The sequence below is a fragment of the Molossus molossus genome, unplaced genomic scaffold (assembly GCF_014108415.1).
Source record: "Molossus molossus isolate mMolMol1 unplaced genomic scaffold, mMolMol1.p scaffold_m16_p_6, whole genome shotgun sequence".
NCBI lineage: Eukaryota > Metazoa > Chordata > Mammalia > Chiroptera > Molossidae > Molossus > Molossus molossus.
Window position 1 is genome coordinate 92865758 of NW_023425399.1, and position 26948 is coordinate 92892705.

At 36.9% G+C, this 26948-nt stretch overlaps 1 protein-coding gene across 3 annotated transcripts in view; it reads left to right on the plus strand.

Annotated features, from left to right (window-relative positions):
• Nucleotides 1-26948, plus strand: part of PIK3C3 (phosphatidylinositol 3-kinase catalytic subunit type 3) — a 146998-nt gene that overhangs the window by 54554 nt on the left and 65496 nt on the right. For all 3 annotated transcript variants that reach the window (XR_004957057.1, XR_004957058.1, XM_036244741.1), the window contains exons 11-15: nucleotides 5713-5867; nucleotides 7679-7769; nucleotides 13742-13809; nucleotides 22153-22258; nucleotides 23960-24076. Coding sequence is in view for 1 of the 3 variants with exons in the window: in XM_036244741.1 (XP_036100634.1) it covers nucleotides 5713-5867; nucleotides 7679-7769; nucleotides 13742-13809; nucleotides 22153-22258; nucleotides 23960-24076 (537 nt within the window). In the remaining 2 variants the exon portion in view is untranslated. The remainder of the gene's footprint in view (nucleotides 1-5712; nucleotides 5868-7678; nucleotides 7770-13741; nucleotides 13810-22152; nucleotides 22259-23959; nucleotides 24077-26948) is intronic.

Below are 26948 nucleotides of genomic sequence, written 5' to 3' on the forward strand. Positions count from 1 at the left end.
TATAGGGTAATGCTCTCAAACATAACCTAATAGTCTATACTAGTCTGCAGTGCTTTTGGGATATGGGATAACTCTTCTCAAGCCTTGATATGTATATAGCAACAATTATTATCAAAGACCTTTATTAAAAATTGCTAAATCGGCTGGTGTGGCTAAGTGGTTGAGCGTTGACCCATGCACCAACAGGTCGCCGGTTCAATTCCCGGTCAGGGCACATGCCCAAGTTGTGGGCCCAATCCCCAGTGGGGCACATGCAGGAGGTGGCCAATCGATGTTCTCGCTCTAAAATCAACAGTGGAAAAAAATGTATATATATTTAAAAAAAAAATGACAAAAAAATTGCCAAATCGTTTTGAATTCATAGTGGTATCTGGATTTCAAGAAGCAAAACACAGCTTTTATTAAGGTTGATATTTCTGTGTGTATTTAATTATAAGGAAATTTAAACACTAAATAGTGTAGTGAATGCTCACATTTAATTTACACATATTTAACAGCTGCCCACTCATAGCCAGTCTTGTTTCCTCTATAACACCTCTGTCTTCTGCCCATTTCCTACCGCTACCATATACTTTGAGGGTAATCTCAGATATTGTATGATTTTATCAGAATAGGATGTTACTCACTGTCCTCTCAAAGAGCAGTTCTAAGTATTGTGATCCAACATATTATCTCCTTCTTCCTAATTGTCTTTACTGTATCACAAGTAAAAAGTTTATTACAATGTTTATTTGAAATGCCAAAATATTTATTTTGAAATTCATTAGAAATTCTACTCAAGTCATTAATTCTCTGTCTATATTTGGCATGAGTCATAGAGTTTAGATAAAGGCCTCTGTGGTATAACCAGCACAGTCCCTCAGTGTGGGCTCAGAATTTAAACAGAAAATTGTAAATCATTCTTTTCAATTTTCTGGCTTTAGTTCCCTCGAGCTTAGAGGCGATTTCTCTCTGAAGTTATCAGTGTTCATGTAGATACTGAGCTATTTCTAGGCCATTTTATAATTTGTGTTATGAGGTGGAGCATGATAGAAACATTACATGCATTTTCAACTGCAAAATATGGTTCAATTTATTAATCATTAGGTTTTTTTGAGGTTTTTAGAGATACAGCATAAATAGTATGGTGGGTAAGTTAGCTCATGATTTATCTTTCTCTGAACTTAGTTCAGTCATTAATTCTATTACTGCTGATTCATTAGATATATATTAAGATCTGAATTTTGTTCTTTCTCATATTTATATACCTATATATGTCTGAGAACACTATATTCTCACTTCAGTTTCCTATTCAGAAAAAGGTATGTGACTTGATAGTTATGAGAAAAAAATGATGTGGGGCAAAGTTTTGAAACTGTGCTCATGCACTTGTGCAGAAAGTGCACATTTATATTATGTAAATGTCATAGTAAAGTCATGCACGTTGCACCTTTCATTCCTATTAGTTTAAAATGTCCCCTTGCTTTTTGCTGTTATCTGTGGAGTATAGTATTTATGGTTCAAATGTCTTAGTATTGCAAAAGATAATGGAATCATGTAATCATAGCTTCAAAAAATACATCAAAATTCATTTTGTGTAAATATCTACATATTGGACAACTGGGATGAAAAATACTGTGATTTATGTTTAGACAGTTAGTCTAATGTCTTGAATGGGCCACAGTCTCACTCTCGCAGCCGTGCCTTTGTGTGTGTTTCTCCATTGTCCCAGATGTCTTTTTCCTGGTCATCCTCTGAGCTAGAGCACAGATACCAGCGCCTCTGGGAAACCTCTCGTAACCATCCCAGGACGCAAGCAGCATTTGTGTTTGTTTCTTTACTGTAATAGGAATCCCCCTGCCCCAGTTTACTTCGTTTTTTTAATTGGGAAAGAAATAATATAGGACCTCACTCCTCCCAACGATTTTCTTTTCCCAGAAGGAATATATTTTTTTGTGTATTTTCTATGCAAATTGTAAGCATATGTACGCATGTACAGTATGTATACCTCTTTATAAATTAACATAAACATGAATATCCTATAAATACATTGTTAAAAACTTGCCTTATTGACTAAACAATATAGTCTTGGAGATTTTCTCACTATCAACACTTATATTTATTTGGTATTTGTAAAATCTGGAAACAGACTAATGAATATCAAGGCAAGTGATGTCGAGGGCATGTTTAATTTGTAAAAAAATATACTTTTTCTAGACTTTATGAATACCTGTAGATCTACTTTTATAATTTTTGTACATTTATTCTTCCCAAGAATTTTTGAATAATCGTATCATATTCTTGAAGCACTACCAAAATCTTAAGTGGAATTACATTAAATTTTTATATTAAGGAAAAATTGATATTTTTATGATACTAAGTCTTCCCTCCTGGAGACATAATTTTTTTTTTTTATTCAAGCTGCAATTTTATAAAAAGTTTATGCATTTTTTTAAAAATTAGATTTATTCTGTGACAGTTATTGTTATGGGCTACTTTACCCCTTTTGTGTCTAATTTTTGTTAGTTAAATGGAAACTGTTTTGTTTTAATATTTATGTTTTACCTTGTCAGTTTAGTGATTTATCTTCTTCTAAGAGATGTTAGGTGGGTTTCTATTTTTTGTATGTATAGCATCATACTATCTGAAAAACATCTTTATATAATATGTATATGAAATCTATGCTTACAGATAACCTAGTTTATACTAGTTGTACATCTATAAAATAAATCTTGCTCAATCTTTTAGTACCTTTTTGAATTTAACTTGCTAATATCTACTTAGGACATTTTAAGACATTTCTTATTGCTTTGTGGCTTAAAAGGAGAGATTCCACAGTAGAATTTGAGGAGGAAGTCACATTTGACATAGGCATTGAAAGAAAACTGAAATTTTCACAGTGGACATGAGTTTACATTCTAAGTGGAGAGAACAGTATGAGCAAAGGCAAGGTGATTGAAAAGTACAGGAAAATAGAAAGTATTTCATTTTAACAGGTGTGTGGGAGATATAAAAAAATATATATTGCTGTCTATGAGGCAGGGTCAGAACCCATATCTCTAACTGTAAATGTTTATGTGAAGAGTTACTCTTTATTCAGTAAGAAATTAGAAGTCATTGAGTGATTTTGACATGGGACTTTGCATTTGCACTCTGAAGCATTAGAATTAACTTGTTCTTGAGAAAGATGGTGATTATTATCTAGATAATATTTCATAACTTTTGGGAAATTTTTACTGAATTATCTGAGATGGAAAACTGGTCCACTCCCCCAACCCTTTTGTTTTACTCGTATGCTTATGTCCTTCATGCATGGGAGAAGTTTATATTTTTCAAGATGTGACTATATAATAAGCAAACAGATTTTGTACTTACTATTGAAGTTAATTCATTTCCATACAAATGAAGAAAAGTTTTTGTTTTTGTTTTTTTATCCTCACCCAAGGACATTTTTTGTTCAGGTAGAGTGGGAGGGAGAGAGAGGAAGAGAGAGAGAGAAACATCTATGTGAAAGGGACACATCGAGTAGCTGCCACCCGCACGACCGACCAGGGCCGGGGACAAACTGCAACCAAGGTACGTGCCCTTAGCGGGAACCGAACCCGGTCTCTCGGGACTGCAGGCTGATGCTCTAACCGCTGAGCCAAACCGGCCAGGGCGAAAAGTGTAGTTTGAATATAGAATATCAGATAACCCACAAATCAGATGGCGAGGCGTGACTTAAAAGAGGAAAGTTTCCTTCTGAATTTTTCCTTCCTGGGGAATTTAATAACAAAACTGCTTCTTTGATTTCATGTGGTGATTCTTTTTATGTAATTGGGAAAATTAAGCATGCCTTGGAAATGAAGGCTAGCAGTGAAACTGAAGTATACCTCCCAAAAAGGTTACTCATCATTAAATATAGAAATCAATTTTCTGTTATGTAATCACTTTTTTTTTTTTTCCTTAAAAAAGCATGGAAGTATACCTACAGCTATTAGATACCATAAATCACAAGTAAATTAATAGAAAATCAGATATTTATTTCTCCAATTAAAAAGTTTTTAGAAACAACAGTGTACTGTAGTGGTGATAGTCACTTGATTTCCCTGACCACTGACATTGATTAATATATTTGAATAAGAATTAATAAGCCAGTTAGCCTCTCATTTAATATTTTTCTGACAGTCATTTAGTGGTGAAATCATGTGTATTACTGTCAGTATTTGGGAAATGATAAGAAAGTTGGTTATGTCAGTGTTAGAAAAAAATTATGAAAAAGTATGTTATGGTATTAAGTAAGGGAAAATAGGTCGTTGGAAAGTGGTCTCTGTCCTCATGGAGTTTGTAATATAGTGGAAAAGGCGAAGAGTAAAGCAAGTAATCACAAATGCTATAGTTTATTTTACAAATAGGAACAGGAGTGGGCACCATGAAATTCTTGCAGGGGATTTAACTTGGTGTGTGGACTAAAGGAAGAGATGGAAACTGAGCTACAGTTGCAAAGTCTCAAAACTATTTGATTATCAGTTCCAAGAGGCTAAGTAGGTGAGTGACAGTTGGAACTGGATGATAATACTTTAGCTTTTTTTTTTTTTTTTTAATACTCATCCGAGGACATTTTTTCATTCTTTGTTCAGACAGAGTGGGAGGGAGAGAGAGGAAGAGAGAGAGAGAGAAACATCGATGTGAAAGGGACACATCGAGTGGCTGCCACCCGCACGAGCAACCAGGGCCGGGGACAAACTGCAACTGAGGTACGTGCCCTTAGTGGGAACCGAACCCGGCTCTCTCCGGACCGCAGGCGGGCGCTCTAACCACTGAGCCAAACCGGCCAGGGCTGGATGATAATACTTTAAAAAGTCATTGGGAAGGACTAAGAACTACATTTATAGAGTAAGACAGAAAATATTTTTTTTTCCTAAACATTAAGCATAAAGAGTCTTTTTACATTAGGAGAACACTCAGAAAAGTAAAACTACTTCGTTGACACTTTTTAGTCCCAGTTATCCCATTGATTGTCAATAAAGTTTGGGAAATTTAGGCTTTGGACTTTTTCCTTGAGTCATTATTGGTAGTTGTCAGGAAAATAAGTATTTTGCTTAACCACAACTGTTAATATTAAAATATTCGTTTTATAGGATTTTTATTTAAGAAGCAACCCAAGTGCTTTAAAACCAAGCTTTCAAGAAAAATTTAAAAACTTCATTTTTATTTTTCGGTTAGGATTTTTTTAAATCCTAAAAAGTCTGAATATTTAAAAATCCGGAAAGGTTATGAAAGAGAAATTCTTAGAAAACTTGAAATTTTGGAGTTTTTAATGTAATCTTAGATATAAAATGCTGTTACCTGATTTATTGCTGTAAGAAGGATCCTGCCTTATTTGCTTAGTTTTACATAAATCATCTCAATTCTTTATTTTGTTTTTGTTTTTTACTTTTTTTTTTTTTTGGATACTACTTTAAACAAGGCATTTACTGGCCACTTACTCTGTGCCAGGAACTATTCTGTGACTTTCTTCTATTAATTGGTTTAATCCTCACATTTCATTCCTAAGGCGTGTATGATTATGTCCATTTATGGATGAGGACCCAGTTACATGCCAAAGGTTAGGTATCCTAGTGATCTGCCAAAGGAAACACGCCTGATAAGTGGTAAAGAAAGTGAATTGTTAGCTGATATTTAGGAATAAATTATGTCTATAACCATATTGCATTTGTTTTTCTAATGTTATCTTATTTCTTTGTTTTCCAGGATTTATTGATGTATCTATTACAGTTGGTCCAAGCTCTCAAATATGAAAATTTTGATGATATAAAGAATGGATTAGAACCTACCAAGAAGGACAGTCAGGGGTCAGTGTCAGAGAGTGTGTCAAATTCTGGAATAAATTCTACAGAAATAGACAGGTATGATAGCTATGGATATTTAGGGAAAACTTACTTTCAAATCTGATAGTTTCCCTCCTTTTCAAACTGTCTTCTCGTTTCCATTTCTCCTTTATGTGCCAAATCCTAGTTGGTCCTAAGATTGAAGTTTTACCAGTGAACATGGCATGTGCACTCACAGTGTTTGCACGCAGGGGAGTCAAACTAAAATCTTGACTACCACTTACTAGATGTGTACACTTGTGTAAGTTACATATTCTCTGTGTGGCCCCAGGTTCTCATCTTAGAAATGAGGATATAGCAATAGCAACTGATCTTCAGGGGTTATTGAAAGATTAAATGAGTTGATAGACATAAAGCATTTAGAAAAGTGTCTGATGTAGTACTCAGTACACTAAAAGTGTATTTTTTTGTAGTTATACTGAATTTAATTTGAATTAAAATCAGCCAGTAACAATAACAATTAAAAACTCTCACCTCTGTAGCAGGCACTGTGACAGAGTCTACATACATTTTGTTACAATAATCCACTGAGGTAGAATATGTATTCATATCCCAAATTCAGATATCAGCGACTTACCTGGAAGTTAAGTAAATTGTACAAAGCACATAACTTACAAGTGGTAGAATTGACACCAGATTCTTGTTCTTTCTGCTTTGCCCTGCATTGTGCTTTCCATGCAATCTTAAAGTTTGAGATAAATAGGGTCCTTTGGGTGAAAACTTTGAGGCCCAGTGATACCAAGTTGTTTTGTGAAAGGTCATAAGGTTTATTTACGACAGAATAATGTCTGGAAATCAGATTATCTGAATCAGTCCAATTGTTTCAATTATGACATGGGTTTAAGATCATATTTCTGAGGGTTTTTTTATGGTTATATTAATGCTATTTTTATTTTCTGTGTTTCATTTGGAGAAGAACTGAAAAACCAGAAATTTCTTCCTTAGGCTGCTTTATATTTTTTTATTTTTAAGAGAAGAGAGACCCTTACATTTTCTCCCACTGTACCTTGGAGGCCTTCAGTCTCTAGTCATGCTTATTTGCCTTCTTCCTCATGCTACCTAGAATGGCTTTTAAGGGCTTGGCTGAAGATTTTATGACAGGATATAAATTGTAACCCATTATCTTCGAAATCATGGTCCGCTGGCCACTAATTTGTGTACTTTCTAAAAAGATATATAGTAAGTAAGGGTGGTCTTGTGGCCAAGTACATTTGAAAAATGCTGAAATACTTGTTTAAAGTAGCAGGCTTTTTCTTCTTCTTCATCTTCTTAACTGTAACTTAGCAACATGCAGAAATGCACATACATCTCCAAGAGGCTACTACAGTGATACCTCGATTCTCGAACGCCTCGGTTTTCGACCAAATCGGTATTCGACCAGGAGATTCGAGAAACTTTTGTCTCGGAATCCGAACAAATATTTGGAACTCGAACTTCCGAGATGAGCCGAGTTGAGCCGAATGGCGTTCATTCGGCCCAGCGCGCCTTGCTCGCGTCATCAGTGTGAGTGCAGAGAGAGAGTCACGCTTTGTGGAGTCACGCTTTCCTATTGGGTTTCATTGCTTCGGTTCTCGAACAATTCGGTTCTCGACCGTCCTCCTGGAACGAATTATGTTCGAGAACCGAGGTATCACTGTACCCATGTTCTGTGACTGCGGGGCCTCTTTTCCAGAGCATCCTGTGACTAGTGTTATACAGGTACAGAGTCCACTTTAGGAAGCCACACGTTATCCAGACACCGTTGACGTGCACTGTGCTAAAAAAATATGTATCTGCTCTTCCAGACAGAATGTTTTACACATCAGTGATATCTCCTATTATTTTTTCAGCTCCCAAATTATAAACAGCCCTCTTCCTCCAGTGTCTTCTCCTCCTCCTGCATCTAAAACAAAAGAAGGTTCAGATGGTGAAAATCTGGAGGTGAGTACAGAGCTTTTCAAGTTTCCTTAAGGAGAGATCATACTAGATAAAACCTACCTGGTATAGGTTTTCATTTTTTTCCTTCCTTCCTTCCTTCCTTCCTTCCTTCCTTCCTTCCTTCCTTCCTTCCTTCCTTCCTTCCTCCCTCCCTCCCTCCCTCCCTCCCTCCCTCCCTCCCTCCCTCCCTCCCCTCCCCTCCCCTCCCCTCCCCTCCCCTCCCCTCCCTCTCTTTTTCTTTCTTTTTCAAAAAACCTTCACCCAAGGATATATTTTTCATTTTTTTATCCCTCCCTCCCTCCCTCCCTTCCTTCCTTTTTCTTTCTTTCTTTCTTTTTCAAAAACCTTCACCCAAGGATATATTTTTCATTTTTTTATTCCTCCCTCCCTCCCTTCCTTTTTCTTTCTTTCTTTTTCAAAAGCCTTCACCCAAGGATATATTTTTTATTGATTCTAGAGAGAAAGGAAGGGAGAGGGAGAAAGAGGGGGGGAGAGAGAGAGAAACATTGATCGATTGCCCCACACATGTGCCCTGACTGGGGATCGAACCCGCAACCCTTCATTAAATAGGACAATAACTACTAAGCAACACCAGCCAGGGCCTATAGTGTTTTTTAAAACAATGATTTTGATTAATAAACCAAATATTACAACTTTATTAAAGAACTTGTTTTATGATGCATGTTTATGACTTTTCCTCTCAGCAAAAAGCACCAGACAATCTTCAATTCAAGGCATTTTATTGGTACTTTGGGCATATAAATGGATTTATCTGCAGTGTGAAAATAAACTGGCTTAAATATTTTATTAAAGAAACTCAATATTTATTGTTAACATATTCATGAGCATTACTGTAATGTTGGTTTTGTGATTACACTGTAGAAATGTATGACTTTGATACTGAGGCTGATATACTACGAAGCTGTTTTTAACTCATAGAACAATTACATCCTTTTAGATAAGTAGACTGGTTTTTGAGGTAATACAGGCATACTTGACCGGTGCTGCTCTGAAAAGTATTAGAGAGCTCAGTTGATTTTATAATGTATTTTTAGTTGAAACTCAGGAGTTAATGTTTTTGATGGAATGACTCTTTTGATTTTACTATTAACTGTTAACCAAGGTTTTTATGCCTGCTTACCTTTTGATATAATACAAAATATTGAAGCAGAAATTTTAAACTACAGGATTATAGAATCCTTAGGGGAGCCCTTTAACGAACCATTCAGCTCCAGTTATTTTGCCCTTTCAAAGCTAAGGTACTGATGAATTGATTCGGTAATTCACTCATTCCCACATATTTTTTGAGGTCTTCTTATGTACCAGAAACTATTTCTAGGGGATGAAGCAGTCCAAATCTGGGTCTTCCCGGAGCTTACATTCTCGTGTTTGGGCCAATGACAGTCAGTAATATTTATGTATAGTAGAAGAAATAAGATTTATTTTCTGTAGAGAAAGGTAAATCAGAGAAGGATAATAGTGCTGGGGTGAGTTTAGTCAGTTGCAATTTTTAAAAGATTGGTCAGTTAAGGCCACCCTGGAAAGGTAACATCTTCATGGAGATGAAGCTGGTGAGGAACGACCATGTGTTGATCTGGGAACAGCATTTAGGGAGAGGAAACAGCATGTGTAGAGGCCCTCAGACCAGAGCTTACATGTGTTTGAGAACAACAGAGGCCGTGGACCTGGCTCTGGGGAGTGAGCAGAGGGGAATATGGTGGCAGAATGAGTTAGAGAAAGGACAGGAGATAGTCATGTGGGGCCTTGAAGGCCCTGGTATCACATGACTGTTACGTGGAAGTTATTGAAATAATTCATGTGAGATTTACTGGTGGCTTGAACCATTGTGGTTTACATTGAAAATTGTGGGGAGTGATTGGATTCTGAAAGTTATGTTTACACACTCCCTATCACTCAAAAATGTTTAGGCTAAAAATAAAAATAGTTTTTATATTTCCCTGATATTTCTGTTTTACTGATGATCCTGTCTGTCGTCACTCAACGATTAAGCTATTTTACCTTTTCTCATTTGAATAGTTCCTTAAAGGGTTCAGGTCATAGAAGTAGGTGTTCTTTTGAGTGCTGCTTTCCTTTCCCTGCCCCAAGTAGAGTAATACTACTGTACCAGCAGGCATCGCCTTTCAGACACCCCTAAGCAATGCAGTGTTTAGGAATATTAAGGTGATGTCCAGCCAAGCTGAATTCCCTCTCTTGTCGCCACGGATTCCAGCATTCTTGCCCTCTCCCTACACCTGCCATGTATCTTATTTGCTTCTCCTTTTCTTTTCCCCTTTCTCTTGGAGCTTTGGGAAACCACTGTGCATGTTTGCCAGATGTTAGAAGATAGAAATCAGTTAAGCTCATTGCCCAAATATGGTCATTTTTTATAAATTTTATGGATTCTTGAAAAGATGGCATTTTCCCCAATTTTAGGGTACATCATTGTTTATATGTCATGAAAGCATGCTTATTCACTGTGTTGTTGAAATCTTCTGTGTCCTTCCTGATGTTTTTCTGTGCTTCATTTGTTCAAGAATTAGGGTAAAATTCTCCCTAGCATAATGGTAAAATGATCAAATTCTTCTTATATTTCTTTGGTCTTTGCTTTAAATATTTTGAAGTTATTTTATTATGTACATTCACATAAATTGAATCTTTTACACTATTTAGTAACCCTCTTTATACCTAATTATGTTTTTTGTCTTAAAGACTGGTTTGTCTGATATTATTAGAGCTTTATATTGAGTAGTGTTCACTGGTTAAAAAAGAACTTTTTATTTCTTTCATTATTTTGTGGCCTCATATTTAAGGCTTATCTCTCAAAAACATCATATAGTTAGGTTTTGTGGGGTTTTTTTTAATAAAGTTTAACAGTTTTGTCTTTTAACTAGCGTTTTTACCCCATTTGTTTTTATTATGATTAGAGCTATGTTTGGATTATTTCTCTATCTTATGTGGTACTTTCTGTTTTTCCTTTCTTTTTTATCTTGCCTGTGTTTACCTGAATCTCATCTGTATCTTCCTTCTCTACTCCCAGCTTAGAGGTTATATTGTCTATATCAGTTCTTTTACTGGTTATCATAAATATTTTAACATCTTTCCTTCCTTAACTTTAAGTCTGGCATAATATTACCCTTATCCAAAACAGTATTCTTTACTGGTATGTAATTTTTATCCAGTGATTTAGTTCTACCTTATTTAACCCCCAAATTAGACCATATTATTATTGTATACAATCAATAACTGTTTAGAGACACTTACCTGTATCTTTACTCACCTTTTTTTAATATCTCTAACCTTCAATATGAGATCATTTTTTGCCTAAAGAATATTCTTCTCTTTAGTTTTAAAATTTTTAAATATTCATCCAAGTTGAATTTAAAATTTTACAGTATGTGCTTTCTGTTTCACAAATGTTTTAAATGGAAGATTTTCTGTTTATGCTCTAAATAATTTTAATGAAAAAATATAGTGTTAAACACATATTTTCTGTTTAAATTATATGCACTATATAAAAGTATGTACCCTTTTCATATAGTCAAGGAAAAACTTGAGGCCTACATTCTACCTGTTAAATTCTTGGACTCATTGCATTATGACTTTCTGATTGAAGAGTTTTCTTTCTTGGCTTTTAAATGTTGCACATTTAAACTGTAGTGCTCAGGTGCTAGCTCTAAAATTGGAGATAAGATTCTTGCCACCTCTGAAAGTACTGACACATCTACTTTGTGATAACAACCTCTGACTACTCTTTAGCCTACTTTCTGAAGCGCTCCTTTTGCACTGGAACTTCTAATCCATTGATTTCTACCCTATTCTTTGTCCATCAGCCCCTTTAATATTTGCTTTCCTCTGAACATAGCTGTTATCCCATACTTCATCATTTTAATCATTCTTTTATTAGTACCTTCCCTTCCTCTGGCAAAATCTTAACTCTTGATAAGTCTAGTCAATTACTTAATTTCTCTGTGCCTGAATACTGCTGAAGAAAAGAACGTAGCAGCATATTAGTATCACTATAAATTCACGATCACCATCATCAGGTGGGCACTCAGCACTGTCTGCCGTCTTACATTTCTCTGGTTGGGTTGCTGTCCCCGCTCTGCAGTGACTCCTTCAAACCCTTTCTGCTCTGTTGTTTATGCCTGTCGCCCAATCTCCAGATGACAGTTCTGCCTCATCCTTAATGGTAACAAATAGAAACCACAAGATAACAATAGTCCCAATTTCTCATCACCAGATTTACAGACATGAATCGCTTTCTATCTTTCCTTGTATTTTCCTAAACAGAAGAAATAACACGCTCTTCAAAGAGATCTCTCTTCTTTTCTGGTAGGAATGTTCAAATACATTTTTATCTTTCATCTTAAAAATTCAGAAGTGAAAAAAACAAAGCAAAGGTTCTTTCTTGATACCACATCCCTTGGACCTGCACCTTATTTTTTTACTTCTCTTCATGGTCAAGCTTCTCAGAAGAGTTGTTTATACCTACTGACTCTCTCCTTCCATTCTAGCCACCTCCCCAGTCTTGAACATATCATTCTGGCCTTTGCTTCCCATCATTATATTCAAATTTACCTTACTAAAGTAGTAAATGACTTTCATGTTTGTGGTTGTGCATGTCTTAGCAGTATTCAGCAAAGTTAAATGACTTCCTCAAAAGTAAACTCTTCTCCTGGTTTAGGTGATACCTTACATCCCTTGTTTTCTCTTTTCCTCTTTACCGCTCCTTCTGTTTCCTTTGTCTGCACTTCTCTCCACTGCTTGGCATCCTGGTGTTCCTCACGGTCCTCTTCTGCTTTCGATTTGTACTCTCGCCCTAGGCTGTTCTGGTAAACTCAACTTTATATTTATAGTGCATTTCTCTCACCTGAGTTTTAGATCAGTATCTCCAAATGATCAACCTACTCGATCTCCCTTGTATATCCGACAGTCAGAATACAACCTTCTTTCCTCCCGCTCCAGCCCATTCTTCATTTGCTAAATCTGTTCATTTGTGAGTCACTGTCAATTCCATTCTTTCCTTCCTACTTCCTCTTCATCAGCAATTCCTATTAATTACACTTCCACAGTTTTAAAAAATTATTGTCTACACCTATCTCCAGCTTCACCAATCACTATTCTATACTTCTGATCTCAGGTCTGTACCCTTCAGAACAGCAGCTGAAGTTATTTTCATAAAATGGAAATCAGATCACCTCACTTTCCTGCTTAAGATCTTTTGTTGAGCATACATTGCTTTGAAAATAAAATTAATACTCAATACTGTGACTTTAAAGTTCTTGCATCACCTGGCCATTGTCTACCTTTTCAGCCTCCTTTACTTTAATGTTCACGCTATTTTAGGCACATTAGACCTTTTTAAAATTTCAGCAGTTAGCCTGGCTGATGTTGCTCAGTGGTTTAGTGTCGACCCATATACCAGGAGGTTACCAGTTTGACTCCCACTCAGGGCACATGCCTGGGTTGCTGGCTGGATCCCCAGTAGGGGGCGTGCAGGAGGCAGCTGATCAATGTTTCTCACATCGCGGTTTCTATCTCTTTCTCCCTTCCAATCTTTCTAAAACTCCATAAAAACATTTTAAAAAGTGAGCAGTCAAGTTCAGGACCTTGGTAAATAGTATCATTTTGGTCTTGCTGAATTATCACATCCTCATTGTCTTTGTTGACTTCCCAATTTTAATTATTATTTCTATCACTGTTTCTTTAACGTTTCTCGCCTACACTAAAGGTTAGGCTTCCAGTAGGACAAGGAACTATGAACCATGACTTCCTTACCTCTCATATAGTATTCCCTATTTTAAAATAAAAATTGGCTGGAGGGATGGAGGGTTAGATGGATGCATGAAATCTGATCTGTGACGTAAGATGTGTGGATGAAAACAGATGTGTAAGCGTAGACTCTTAAATCCTCATTAATAGAAGATGGTAATATATATATATATATATATTTTTTTTTTTTTTCATTCTTTCAGCAAGATCTCTGTACCTTCTTGATATCAAGAGCCTGCAAAAACTCAACACTGGCTAATTATTTATACTGGTATGTGAAAATAATTTTCTGTTTATTTTCTTATCACTCTTTAGGACTTTTTACCCATATCATAAACATTAAATCAGTTTAAAATAAAGTATGAGCAAACATCAAAGGCCTAAGTGCAGTATTTATACTTAGCTGTACCCTTTACAGCTGTGCTCATTGACATGCTTGTTAGCACAACTATTTCTCTTCCTTTCCCTAAATTTCCGGTATCTAAGACCAGATTGGGTAAGGTGATGTTTTGTTTTGTTTTCCCAGTTTGATGTCTGTAAGCCCTTTATGGTATCTAAGTAGTTTAAGTATGGTACTTTACAGCCTCTTAGGAGTGTGTATTTTCATTACTTACCAAAACGTTGGAAATGCATAAATGGAAAGTGGAAATTTGGTTACTTATTTTATAGATGAGGAAACTGAGGCAGAGGCATGATGTCATTGAACTTGATTAGATCATTTATCTAACTTTGCCGTTTACAGAGTATTTTTAGTGACCTTTTCACATGTGTCCCTGTGAAGTTAAATAGGGTAGTACAAATACCTCTATCTCATAGGTCCCTTGAGGAGAAGGAAAGAGAGAAACTAAAACATAGGGAGGCTGACTGACTGTTTAAGACATAATTAATATGAAGCCTGGTCCCCTTTATCTGCCACAGGGTTGTGAAGTGTAAAGGACAAGAAACTTAAGCCACAACGGGAAATATTTTGATTCAATAAATAAATAGCCCTGGGATTAAATGCTAGACAGGGAAGACGTGTCCAGTTTACAGAGCAAACACAGGGAAGGGCCAGCTGGTGAGCCCTGCCTGAAGCCTTCTGGACACTGAAAACTTCTGGACACACTTGAGATGTTTTAACGACAGAAATCATCTCTGAGCGAATCTTACTGCTCAGTTTACGGTGTTTACTTAAAACAGTACAAATGAACAGATATCCATTCTGAAAGCTCATTCATTTTGAAGAATAATGAGGCATTTTGCTTTCCATAACAAAATTAAACCAAGTACTCTCTTGTTTTAGACTGAGTTTAGTAGGTCAAATCAAGCCTTAATTTCATTGTCCCACTCTCTGAGCCTAACGTTATTGTGGATACAGCCCCTGTAACCAATAAATAGGTAACTGTGTTAAAGGGCTCTTTACAGACACAGGTGTCCATTATTTATATAAACAAATAATTGTTCAGGCTCAGCCTTTGTGGTTCTCTTTACAAAGAATAAAACCTCTATCAGTTATCTTAACTAAATATGTCATTTGGATCCTCTGATTTTTTTTTTTTTTCCTCTTGGCCTTAATAGTGAGAAGAAAAAATAGTTCCTTGCTTTTACTTTACCAGTTTAACATAATATTCATAAAACTACATTTCCCTCATAGTACATTTCAGTATGGCCTTGAAAATATACCCACAGCAGGTTCTGGCTAGTTGTTAAAAACTATTTTTACTTTGAAAAGTATACTTGGAAATTCTCATATTACCAAATAGCTGCTATTTTCTTTTAAGATATCCTTTTGCTTGGTAATGTTCTCCATATTCCAATCCGAATTCTTAAGTGCATGTCTATTCACTGGTGTTACGGAAAAATCTAATATTTAAAAGGAAATAAAGAAAAAAAAATGTGACCCATGTTGTACAGTTTTTGAGTAACTACTTATAACCTCCTTAGGTATTTTAAAATTAAGGTTTTATATATTTGTAAATAATTTATTAAGAATTTCTTTATAGGTATTTTCTTGCAATACTCATGGAAAATATTTTCTGGCTCACAATTTTTAGCCTAGAGTAGTTACTGTTACAAGAGCTGTGCGTGTATACTGATTTGTGGTGTTTTAAAATTATGTATTCTTTAGATTTCACTGTAGACCAGATTTTATTGTAAAACCTGAAATTAGTTGTGATAGACTCTTTGATTTCTTATTTCAAGTAGGAAGAGTTTCCCTTTTGAAAGCAGCTAAATGGAAGGAAACCTATTAGATGAGCAGTATCTAACCAGGCTACAGTTTCTATTCAGAAAAACCAGTTTGTTTTCCTCATAGGTAATAAACAAGGTGCATCCCCAGCTCCCAGTCTTATAAACATTCCATCAAACTTTGATTTGATTTGTGTTTTTCCACTATATCTTGGATTCATCAAAGCAGTAGTATGTGCTATGTCTATTCATTCTCTGAGGAGTAATTGTTTTTCCCATATTTACAGTCTGCATATTATATATTCAGAAATTCTCAGGGCTGGGGGAGTTATTGATGTGGATTTTTTACTTTGGTGGACATTGCTTTTGTGGTTGTATGTGAGAATATTGAAAATAATTTCAAATAATTGCTTTGAAATGATCATTCTTTTTTTTTTAACATGGACAAAATAATATAAAGGTATCAATCAAATGTAACAATTTAAATGCCTCTCACTCTAAGCTTACTCTCTTAAAACAAATGTATTAAAATATAAATTTTAATCAATTGTTCTATTTCCTTTTGAACATTTTGAAGTTCCTTTTTCATTTGTTCCCTTTCCAGTGATTTAAATGGGATTTCTGCTATTGCTGAATCCTTAGGGACCTATTGTTGTGCAGACAATCCTTTTAAAATGAATAGTGTCAACCTTTTAAGCCACAGAGGGGAGTTATAGTCTCCGATCTGTAAATTGTTGGGCATCAGGATCTATAAATCGTTTCAGTGTTTTATTTTTATAGCTGTTCCAGTATGTTGAAATTGAAAGTAAACTTTGGATGCTTAGACATGTTTTTCTATAACCTTTAAGACCTTTCAAGGTAATAAAGGTTATTTACCCCACAAAACAAAATTGCCAGGAAACAGGTAGCCCACTGATGTCATCTTACAATGGGTACACCTTCAGTTATGTCTGCCTTTCTACTAGATGACAGATTTCAAGGGGATACCTTAGAGTGCTTTGTAGAATCTGGCTTACTGCTCTGAACAGATAATTCAGAAAAAGAGTCAAATCTACATTTTCTAGTCTTGACCTAAATTTGTTCTTCAGATTTAGAAAATGCTATTTTCATTTTACATGGACTTGCTCTTTGCGGCAGAACTTTGGCTTAACTGATTTTGAGAGATGTTTGATACTTGACCTTTATCATGGGCATCAATCTGTACCCGCAGCCACATGATATCTCTGTGGCCATTGTGTTTACTTGGGGGTTGAGGGGACCTTAACAGAGTGAGGAGCCTACACAATGTAGTCATCTGTATTTCTCATTTGGAAATGAGTTTGCTGCATAAACATACAGGAAAATATAATGACTCTACTAAAGTCATGCAGATAGTCAAGGGCTTTAAAGGGTAGAAGGGAATGGATTACATTTGAATAGGGCCAAATTGACAGTTTTATAGTTTACAATTACTGTCTATTTGACATTCTTAGGTGGTGTCCTGAAATGACTAGACATCCTGGAATACTGTAAATAGGAAATAAGAGTTTATCTTCATTGTTCTTAGCATATTCATCTAGTACAGAGCTATTCAAGAAAACTTCCTACAGTGATGGAAATCATCTACAATGCTGCATATATGTTCCCTGAGCACTTGACATGTGGGTAGTGTGACTGAGAAACTGAATTATTATTTTTAGTTCATTTTAATTAATTTTATCTTAAATAATTATGTGTCCTGTGATTCCGGGAAGTTTTCTTTATTCAAGACTCAAGAATGCTTGAATATCTGATTTAGAACTCTTGTTGGGAACCTGATAGACTATCAAGGTTCAGTTCCTCATCCCACTTTACAGAAAACTCTGGATTATACAACTCTGGTAACATCCAGAACACCTGTTATTATAATAGTAAAACATGACACTGGGAAGTTGGGAGGAGAAGGCTCTTAGTTTTAGCAACCTTTAAAACATTTTTGTGTATATTGGTGTGTCAGATACTGAATATTGTTAAGATATGGCACCTGGCATCAGTGTCTTTATAACCTCTGAAAAGAGCTAGGAATCAAATGTGAAATAGTGACAAGTAAGCTGAAATTATCAGCTCAAGCTGTGTGAAAGGCTGTGCCTGTTCTAGGAAGAGAAGGACTTGCAAAGACTTCCTGAAAGAGAGAACACATCGCCCTCTGTTGGAAGGATGGGTAGAAGATGGAAAGGTGGAGCTGGAAGGTGTTTCTGGACAGTATTGCAACATGACGCAAAGCACAGAGTGGTTAAGGGATTGACCTTAAGTTTGGACCAGAAACTATTTTAAAATAGTAGGGAAAAGGGAACCATTGATGTTTTTGTTAATATAGGGTGGGACGTGATAAAAGTAGTTTAAAGGAGAAAAATTTAGGATGATTATATAGAGCAGTAAGGGGTTTCTTTTTAGAGTGGAAGAGGCCAGGTATGAGATATCGGCTAGTTGAATCCAGATGGGGCTGGCCAGTGCAGAACCATTGTGAGAGGCCTTTATAGGAAAAAATCTTCAGGGGTCGATGACAATTTGAGTGTAGGTGGTGGAGGAGGGGATGTGAGCTGTGTTTGACTCTAGAAGTACAGACCACAAATTTAACCAGAAGCGTCAGTGACCGTTGTAGGTAGAGAGAGCTTGTGTTCTCTGGTTTGGTTACAGCCTCATCTCTTCTGTCTTCTCTTTCTTTCTTTGTTTCTTTTTTTGGAGAGTGCCTCTTGATTCTCTGTTTATTTCTATTTATTTATTTTTATTGTTGGAAGTATTACAGATGTTTCTCCTTTTTTCCTTCCATTGACCCACTCCTCTCTACTCCCGTCCCTTCCCCCTGCCTTTACCACACTATTGTCTGTGTCCATTGGTTATGCTTGTAAGTTCTTTGGTTTATCTTTTTCTGTGCCCCCTCCAACTCCTTCCCTCTGAGGCTTGTCAGTCTATTCCCTACTTCCATGTCTCTGGATCTATTTGTTCGTCAGTTTAATTTGTTCATTAGCTTCCACAAATAAGTGAGATCATGTGATACTTGTCTTTCTCTCACTGGCTTATTTATCTTTGCATAATATACTCTCCAAGTCCCTCTGCTATCTCAAAGGGTAAGGCATATTTCTTTTTTATAGCTGCATAGTATGCTATTATGTAAATGTACCACAGATTTTGTTTTTATCCACTCACCTACTGATACACACGTGGGCTGTTTCCAGATCTTAGTTATTATAAATAGTGCTGCTATGAACATATGTTTTTTCTGATTGGTGTTTTAGGATTCTTAGGATGTATTCCTAGAAGTGGGATCACTGGATCAAATGGCAGTTCTAGTTTTAATTTTTTGAGGAAACACCATACTGTTTTCCACAGTGACAAATGGGAAAATTGGACAGGTACAAGCAAAAAAACGAAATGACCACCAGCTTATACCATGCACAAGAGTAAAACTCAAAATGGATAAAAGACTTAAATGTAAGTCATAAAACCATAAAAATCCTAGAAGAAAATGTAGGCAGCAAAATCTCAGACATCTCATGTAGCAGGATTTTCACTGATACATCACCTAGGGCAAGAGAAATGAAGGAGAAAATAAACAAGTGGGGCTACCTGAAACTAATATACAGCAAGAGAAAGCAGCATCAAAATGAAAAGGGGACCCACTGTATGGGAGAACATATTTGCCAATGATACATCAGATAAGGGGTTATTTTCCAAAATATATACTCATACAACTCAGAAAAATTAAGATAAACAATCCAATTAAAAGATGGGCAGAGGACCTGAATAGACACTTCTCCAAAGAGGACATAAAAATGGCCAAGAGACATGAAAAAATGTTCAATGTCACTAATCATCAGAGAAATGCAAATTAAAACAATCATGAGGTATCACCTCACACCTGCCAGAATGGCTGCCATCAACAAATCATCAGACAACAAGTGCTGGTGAGGATGTGGAGAAAAGGGGACTCCTTTCTTATAGTCAAGTGATACTTACATTTATGTTTCTGGCTGATTTCTGGAAAAACGTGCATTTATAAACCCTGGTATATGAAAATTTTCAGCCTAGATGCTGGAATATTGATAGTACCTTTGATAGGACAGAAGAATAACTTATTTAGTGTGACAACTTCATTCTTACCCAGGTTTGGTTAGAAATGACAAGCAGTGCCTTGAAAAGGGGGCCTGCTGCTTGGAAATTAGGGTGGATGAATGTGAAGCCGCCGCATCATAAAAGAGAAATTAAACCCTAGGTGTGTTAAAAGGAATGTATGTTTATATTTGAGAATTATCAGCTTTGAGATAATGGTTAAATCCATGATTTTAGAATCACTTATTCATTCAACAATAGTATATTGAATATCATGAGCCAGGCAGTGTGAACAAGACAGATGAGCTGTCTGCTTTCATGATATTTGCCTTCTAGGTGCTGAATGTACTCTTTCCCAGAAATAGTAAAAAGGAAATGAAGTGGCTGTGACTTGAGATTTGGGCAACACTATCAGTTAGCAAGGTTGAAAATTTCTTGTGGCTTTTGGAGGTAAAACATGTGAGAGTAAGCTTTGTAGAACAGAAGGAATTCTGCCCTAGGGGCCCACGGCCCTGTTTTCTGATTTTAGCTCTACAGTTGACTAACTGTACCACGGTGAGCAAGACACCGCCCCTTCTAAGTTCTTATTTCATCTTATTGATGAATTAAGCCACTTGGTCTAGATCCGTGATTTTCAAACTATGCATCACAATCCGCTGAAACCAACTTAAAGGCTCACAGTCTAGCATTTGTCTTTTAAAGAAAAAATGTGAAACTTTTTTTGTTTGATGCATCTGTGTGCACACATGTGGCTGTGTTTACAAAGTTGTGATGGGAATTCCTATGCACTGTTGCTGGGATTGTAAATGGGTATAGCCACTGTGAAAAACAGTGAGGAGGTTCCTCAGAAAGTTAAAATTAGAACTACCATATGACCCAGCAATTACTCTTCTGGGTATCTATCCAGAGAAACCAAAAGCACTAATTAGAAAAGATGTATGCACCACTATATTCATTGCATTATTTACAATAGCTAAGATGTGGAAGCAGCCTAGGTATCCATTGACATGAATGGATTAAGAAGTTGTGTATATAGATATCTGTATATACAATGGAATGTTACTCAGCCATAAAAAAGAATGAAATCTTGCCATTTGTGACAACATGGATAGACTTAGAGGGTATTGTGTTGTGTGAAAAAAGTCAGATACCATGTGATTTCACTTGTATGTGGAATCCAAAGGTCAACACAAATGAATAGCCAGAGGGGAGAGAAATTTGGGGGATTAATAAAAAAGGTAATGGGGATTAAGAGTTACAAATGTCCAGTTATAAAATAAGTAAGTCGTGGGGATGCAGTGTTCAGCACAGGGGATATAGTCATTAAAATCGTAATAACTGCACAGTACAGGTTACTAGAATTGTCATTATGATCACCTGAAACTAATGTAATACAGTATGTTGACAATACCTTTAAAAAAAACAAAAAAAGACCAGTTAGATGCATTGGGTTAGATGAGCTCTAAGATATAATCCAGATCATCGCTTATATGATTGTGTAATAGTATAAGCAGTTTAGATATAACAGAATATTTAAAATTTCTTTAACTCTCTAGAACCACAATTGTATGATAGAAAAATTAAAGATTAGCCCTGGCCGGTTTGGCTCAGCGGTTAGAGTGTCGGCCTGCGGTCCTGAGAGACCCGGGTTCGGTTCCCGCTAAGGGCGCGTACCTCGGTTGCAGTTTGTCCCTGGCCCTGGTCGGTTGTGCGGGTGGCAGCCACTCGATGTGTCCCTTTCACATCGATGTTTCTCTCTCTCTCTGTTCCTCTCTCTCCCTCCCACTCTACCTGAACAAAAAATGGAAAAATGTCCTCAGGTGAGGATAAAAAAAAAAAAAAAAGAAAAATTAAAGATTATATATGGATTTTTGAGAAATAAAGAGATTGGATGGGAAAAGAAGTCAATTTAAAATTTTATTAATCCCTCAGAAGAATGTTAATGAAGGAAATAGCGTCAGATTGATTTTCAGAATGAGAGCCTTGAGTAATATTAAAGAATAACAAATTGTGAAAATCTTCTTGATCTTGAGTTACTTGGTAGATATATGTGTGAGCTTAGATCATTTCTGAAAATGCTAATGCTCTATGTATCTCATAAAATATTAGGGGGAAATGCTTGTTTTTTTATGCCAAATTTTTTAGAAAATCTAGGATATTGTGCAATTTAATTACCGTTATTAATTAACCTTTTATGGATGGTTGTATATATTTTTCCTTGTATTTCCACTTTTGAAAGAGTGATGATAAAATATCTCATTGCCCCCATTTAATTATTTTTGCAAATGTGAGTTAATCTTTTAATGGAAAGGCATAAATATTTACAAAATGAATCTGAGTTTCATTTCACATCACTTGAATGACGTAACATATTTTTAAGGTATGTTATAGTGGAATGTGAAGATCAAGATACTCAGCAGAGAGATCCAAAGACCCACGAGATGTACTTGAACGTAATGAGACGATTCAGCCAAGCCTTGCTGAAGGTAACCGTGCACTGTAGGGTGGTCAGACAGCGCATGGACCAGATCTGGCCCATTGCCTGCTTTGGAGTGTCCCGTAGCTAAGAATGTTTTTTATATTTTCAAATGGTGGAAAGAAGTCCAAAGAAGAGGAGTATTTTGTTGTGATACAGGAAAATTATGTGAAATTCAAATTTCTGTGTCCCTAAGTAAAATGTTAATGGAACCTAGTCACTTTTTGTTTTCATATTGTTTATGGACAGTTTAGTACTACGATAGCAGTTGAATAGTTGGAATGGAACCCGTATGACCCACGGGCCTAAAGAGTTTATTCCTTGGCCCTTTACAGAAAGTTTGTTGATCCCTGATTTAATGAAATAAACCTATACATGGAACAAAACACCCTAAAGCTTTGCTTTTTCATTTCTGTTTACTATTAGTATTTTCAAAGCTGAGTACATTCCCAGAAATCTAGCAATGGTTATATTGCAGATAATGGTTGTATTGCAGATACTTTCCATGTAACATATTTTTCCTTCTTAAACAATTTTTAGAGATATGTAAAGCCATGTTCCCCCTGGTGTTTATGTGACTCTTAAGCAATGTCACAGTTCAGCCACCAGAGGGTGCCCAGGCAATGAAAAGAAAATCACATGAATCTGTGATTTACCGAAAGATTGCATGTTTTATCTTCTGTTTGATGTTTCATGTTGTTAAATATTTAGATCACTTCTTATTGAACTCATTGAGACTAAACTTTTTATGTAGTTCTCAGAGCTCAGAGGTCTCTGATTAGCAAAGAAGCAGTCGGTCCTTTTTTCAGATCTCAGTTCCTCTGAGCTTAAATTTTCTCATCTTCAAAATGAGGATGATAATGTTTGCCCAACCTGCCCTTATCAGTGTAATTGGAAAATTAAATAGAAAATATATTTTATGCCCTGGCCAGTTTTTCTCAGTGGTTAGAGCGTCAGCCTGCGGTCCAGAGAGACCTGGGTTCGGTTCCTGCTAAGGGCGTGTACCTCGGTTGCAGTTTGTCCCCGGCCCTGGTTGGTCGTGTGGGTGGCAGCCACTCGATGTGTCCCTTTCATGTCGATGTTTCTCTCTCTCTCTTCCTCTCTCTCCCTCCCACTCTATCTGAACAAAAAAATAGAAAAAAAAAAAGTCCTCAGGTGAGGATAAAAAAAAAGTGAAAAGAAAATATATTTTATGATATTATATGAACTGAGGATCACTACCCAAGACTTTACAGCATTTAGTTATTATGACTTTTATTTTACTAAGCAAGCATATAAAATGTTGCTATTTAAGAACTTCACCCTTTTTTGGTAGATATTTAATTCTACCAATACTCTTTCTGCCATATCCCCAGCACATTTCTGAAGATATTGTAGGCGTCCAAGATATTTATTGAATCAATGAGTGAATCCGTTTTTGGTGAATGAATTCTCTTATCACATGTTGTGTGTGTGTGTGGGTGCTATTTTTGATAGATTAGTATTCCCTAAAGACTCAGTTAATATTTCAACTGTGGAAGACTTGGTGGTGTTTAGCTAAGATAGCCAGTTTCTCATTATCTCTGAATCAAGATAATTAATCTTTTCCCATTACACTTTGTATTGAAGTTTGCAGCTGTTAGGAGAATAAATAAAGATCACCCATGCTATTAAAGAAGCCCTGATCATTATGCTGCACAGAATTAATTTTCCTTCCCGCTGAACCCCTCAGGGCGACAAGTCTGTCCGAGTCATGCGTTCTTTGCTGGCTGCACAGCAGACGTTTGTCGATCGGCTGGTGCATCTGATGAAGGCCGTACAGCGGGAAAGCGGAAATCGTAAGAAAAAGGTAAACCTGTGGGCTTTGCTGTTTATTCATTACTAATCATGTCTTGGTATCATAAAATTCTGAGTTTTGGTACTTCCTTTTTGGGTTGATAGTTTTATGAAAATCTTATCGAATTTTATTGATAGGAACACTTAAAAGTGCTGATTATGTATAGGATTCTGTTTTATGACATTACATTTATTGATTTAATCCTCGATACAATCATATAAGTTAGGTACTATTATTATCCCAATTGTAAGGAAAAGTAGAAATAGAGCAGTTAAGTTAATTTGTTTGGTGTCCTCAGCAAGGGTTGGCATTGGGATTTGTACCCAGACGTTCTGAGTTCATATTTTCATCTACAGTGTTATATTGGCTCTTATTTTAGAATCTTATCATCCTAGAATATAATCCATTTGACACGGGAAGGACCTGTAGAGATCCTTTAGATTAGAATCCTCCAGTGACAGTGAAGGTCCAGAGTGACTTCCCAGGGTTGCAGAAACTAGTCATTTGGAGCAGCACTGTCTTTGAATCTGCATGGCTAGTACATTGATCTTTCTCTCAAGTGAAGCTTCTGCTTGATGAGGGCAGGTGCATATCTGTTCTTCATACATCACTTTTTCCTAATCAGTAGCCTAACGTATATGAAGGACTCACTTGGTATCTTCTCTTCACCTAATCCCATAGTAGGCACGTGTTTCTTAGTGACCTTGGTTAAACAATACAATACATGTTACTGTTGTTCTCTGGGCTTGTGAGAGGACAGTGGAGAGAGGGAAAGGTGAAAAATTGAGTCAGGAGTTCAGAGACAGGATATCAGGTCTAAAGAGAATTGCTAGCAGAGATATGTACATAGAATAACATTCACAAGGTAAGGGGGAGAAAATAGGATGAAGAGAAACACATATTTATGTGTCAAATGAGTAAACAAATGTTAATATTGTTGCTCTCTTCTTACTATCTCAGCCTCTAGTTTAGGAAAAACTTTTGTTAGAAGTCTCTGAGTAGATGTTTGAATTCTAATAAAAATATATATTCCAGCCTGGCTGGTGTGGCTCAGTGGTTGAGCGTTGACCCATGCACCAAGAGGTTGCCTATTCGATTCCCAGTCAGGGCACATGTCCAGTTCGTGGGCCAAATCCCCAGTGGGGGGCATGCAAGAAGTGGCCAGTCGATGTTCTCCCTCATCGATGTTTCTATCTCTCCCTTCCTCTCTCTCTAAAATCATTAAAGAAAAAAGTTTTAAAAAAATGCGTATCCCATTGATGGTTTTTAAAAAATAAAGCTTTTATTTTGCATGTTAAGTAGTTTCCACTTTGTCATTCTTAGGTGATATTTATTATTCATTTTTCTGTTCTATAGAAATGTATTGCATGCCTTCTCTGTCCAGGCACTTTCTTTTTTTTTTCTTTTTTTTTTTATCCTCACCCGAGGATATTTTTCCATTTTTTGTACAGATAGAGTGGGAGGGGGAGAGAGGAAGGGAGAGAGAGAGAGAAACATCGATGTGAAGGGACACATCGAGTGGCTGCCACCCGCACGACCAACCAGGGCCGGGGACAAACTGCAACCGAAGTACGTGCCCTTAGCGGGAACCGAACCCGGGTCTCTCCGGACTGCAGGCCGACTCTCTAACCGCTGAGCCAAACCGGCCAGGGCTGTCCAGGCACTTTCTAGGTTCTAGGGATACAGCAGTGAATATAAAAATCCCTACCCTTACGGAGTTGACATAAATCAGTAAAGTATGTAGCATACCAGATATAACATTGTATGCTGTGGAGAAAAAGCAGGAAAGGGGACTCGGAAGGGCGGGGTTCAGGTAGGAAGGCATCATTTCACTTTTCAGTAGCCTGGTCAGGGAAGGCTGCACCAAGGAGTTGACATTTGAACGAAGACCTGAGGCAGTTCGGGAACAAGCCATATGAATTTCTGGAGAAGACTGTTCCAGCCGGAAGAGCAGCAAGAACACGGGCCCTGTGTGGGAACACGAGTGACATGTTTGAGGCGTAGGAAGCAGCCCCGTGTTTTTAGAGCAAGAGGAGTCTGGGGAAGAGTATTTGGAGATGAGGATGAAGGGCAGAGGCAACAGGGAAACAGCTGGAGTGTCCTTATAGTGGGCATATCCATTGAGTCAGGTTCAAAGGCGGGATCTGGTTTAAAGAGAACTGCCAGCGGAGAGATGTACGTGGAGTAATGTTCACAGGGTAGAGGGAGAAAGTAGGATGAAGAGAAGTGCACTGTATACTCCCCTGTAGGGACTTCACATGGGGTAAGAGTGGAGGCTACTGGAGGTTTGAACAGAGAGTACATGCTCTGACTTTCTCAGTGGCAGCAGCACTCTAGTTGTTTTTATTAGAGACGGTAAGAGGCAAAGGTTGGGGAAGAGGCGGGGTCAGGAGGCTGTTGCAGGACTTGAGGTGAGAGATGATGGTGGCTTGGAGGCAGGAAAAGAGCCTGAATTTTTTGCTCATCTCTTATTACCTGCTTTCTGGTTATTTTATTGTTTATTAACATATCAAGTAGAAATTGGTTATGATAGGATAACTGGAAATTCAGATTAGTGGGTGTTACACTAGTATATGTCTGATGGTACATTGGTTAGGTAGAGTTACTGATTTCTGTAGGGGATATATAGACATTCATGCCAGTTTTCAGTTGACTTGAACCCGAACTGTCCATGATGCAAAGGAGAACTGGGTATTACTACAGGGAGAGAATTTAACTTTACGTCTTGGTGGTCCTTGAGACACTTTTTGAACTTCCATCTCACTGATCCGAGTTCTCTCCCTTGAGGCATACATCCTTCCAGTAGTGTTGCAGTTGAAGTGCCCTGTGCTGCTGGGACTGACAGGTCAAGTTTCCCCCGTAAAGAACAAGCTCACCTATTCAG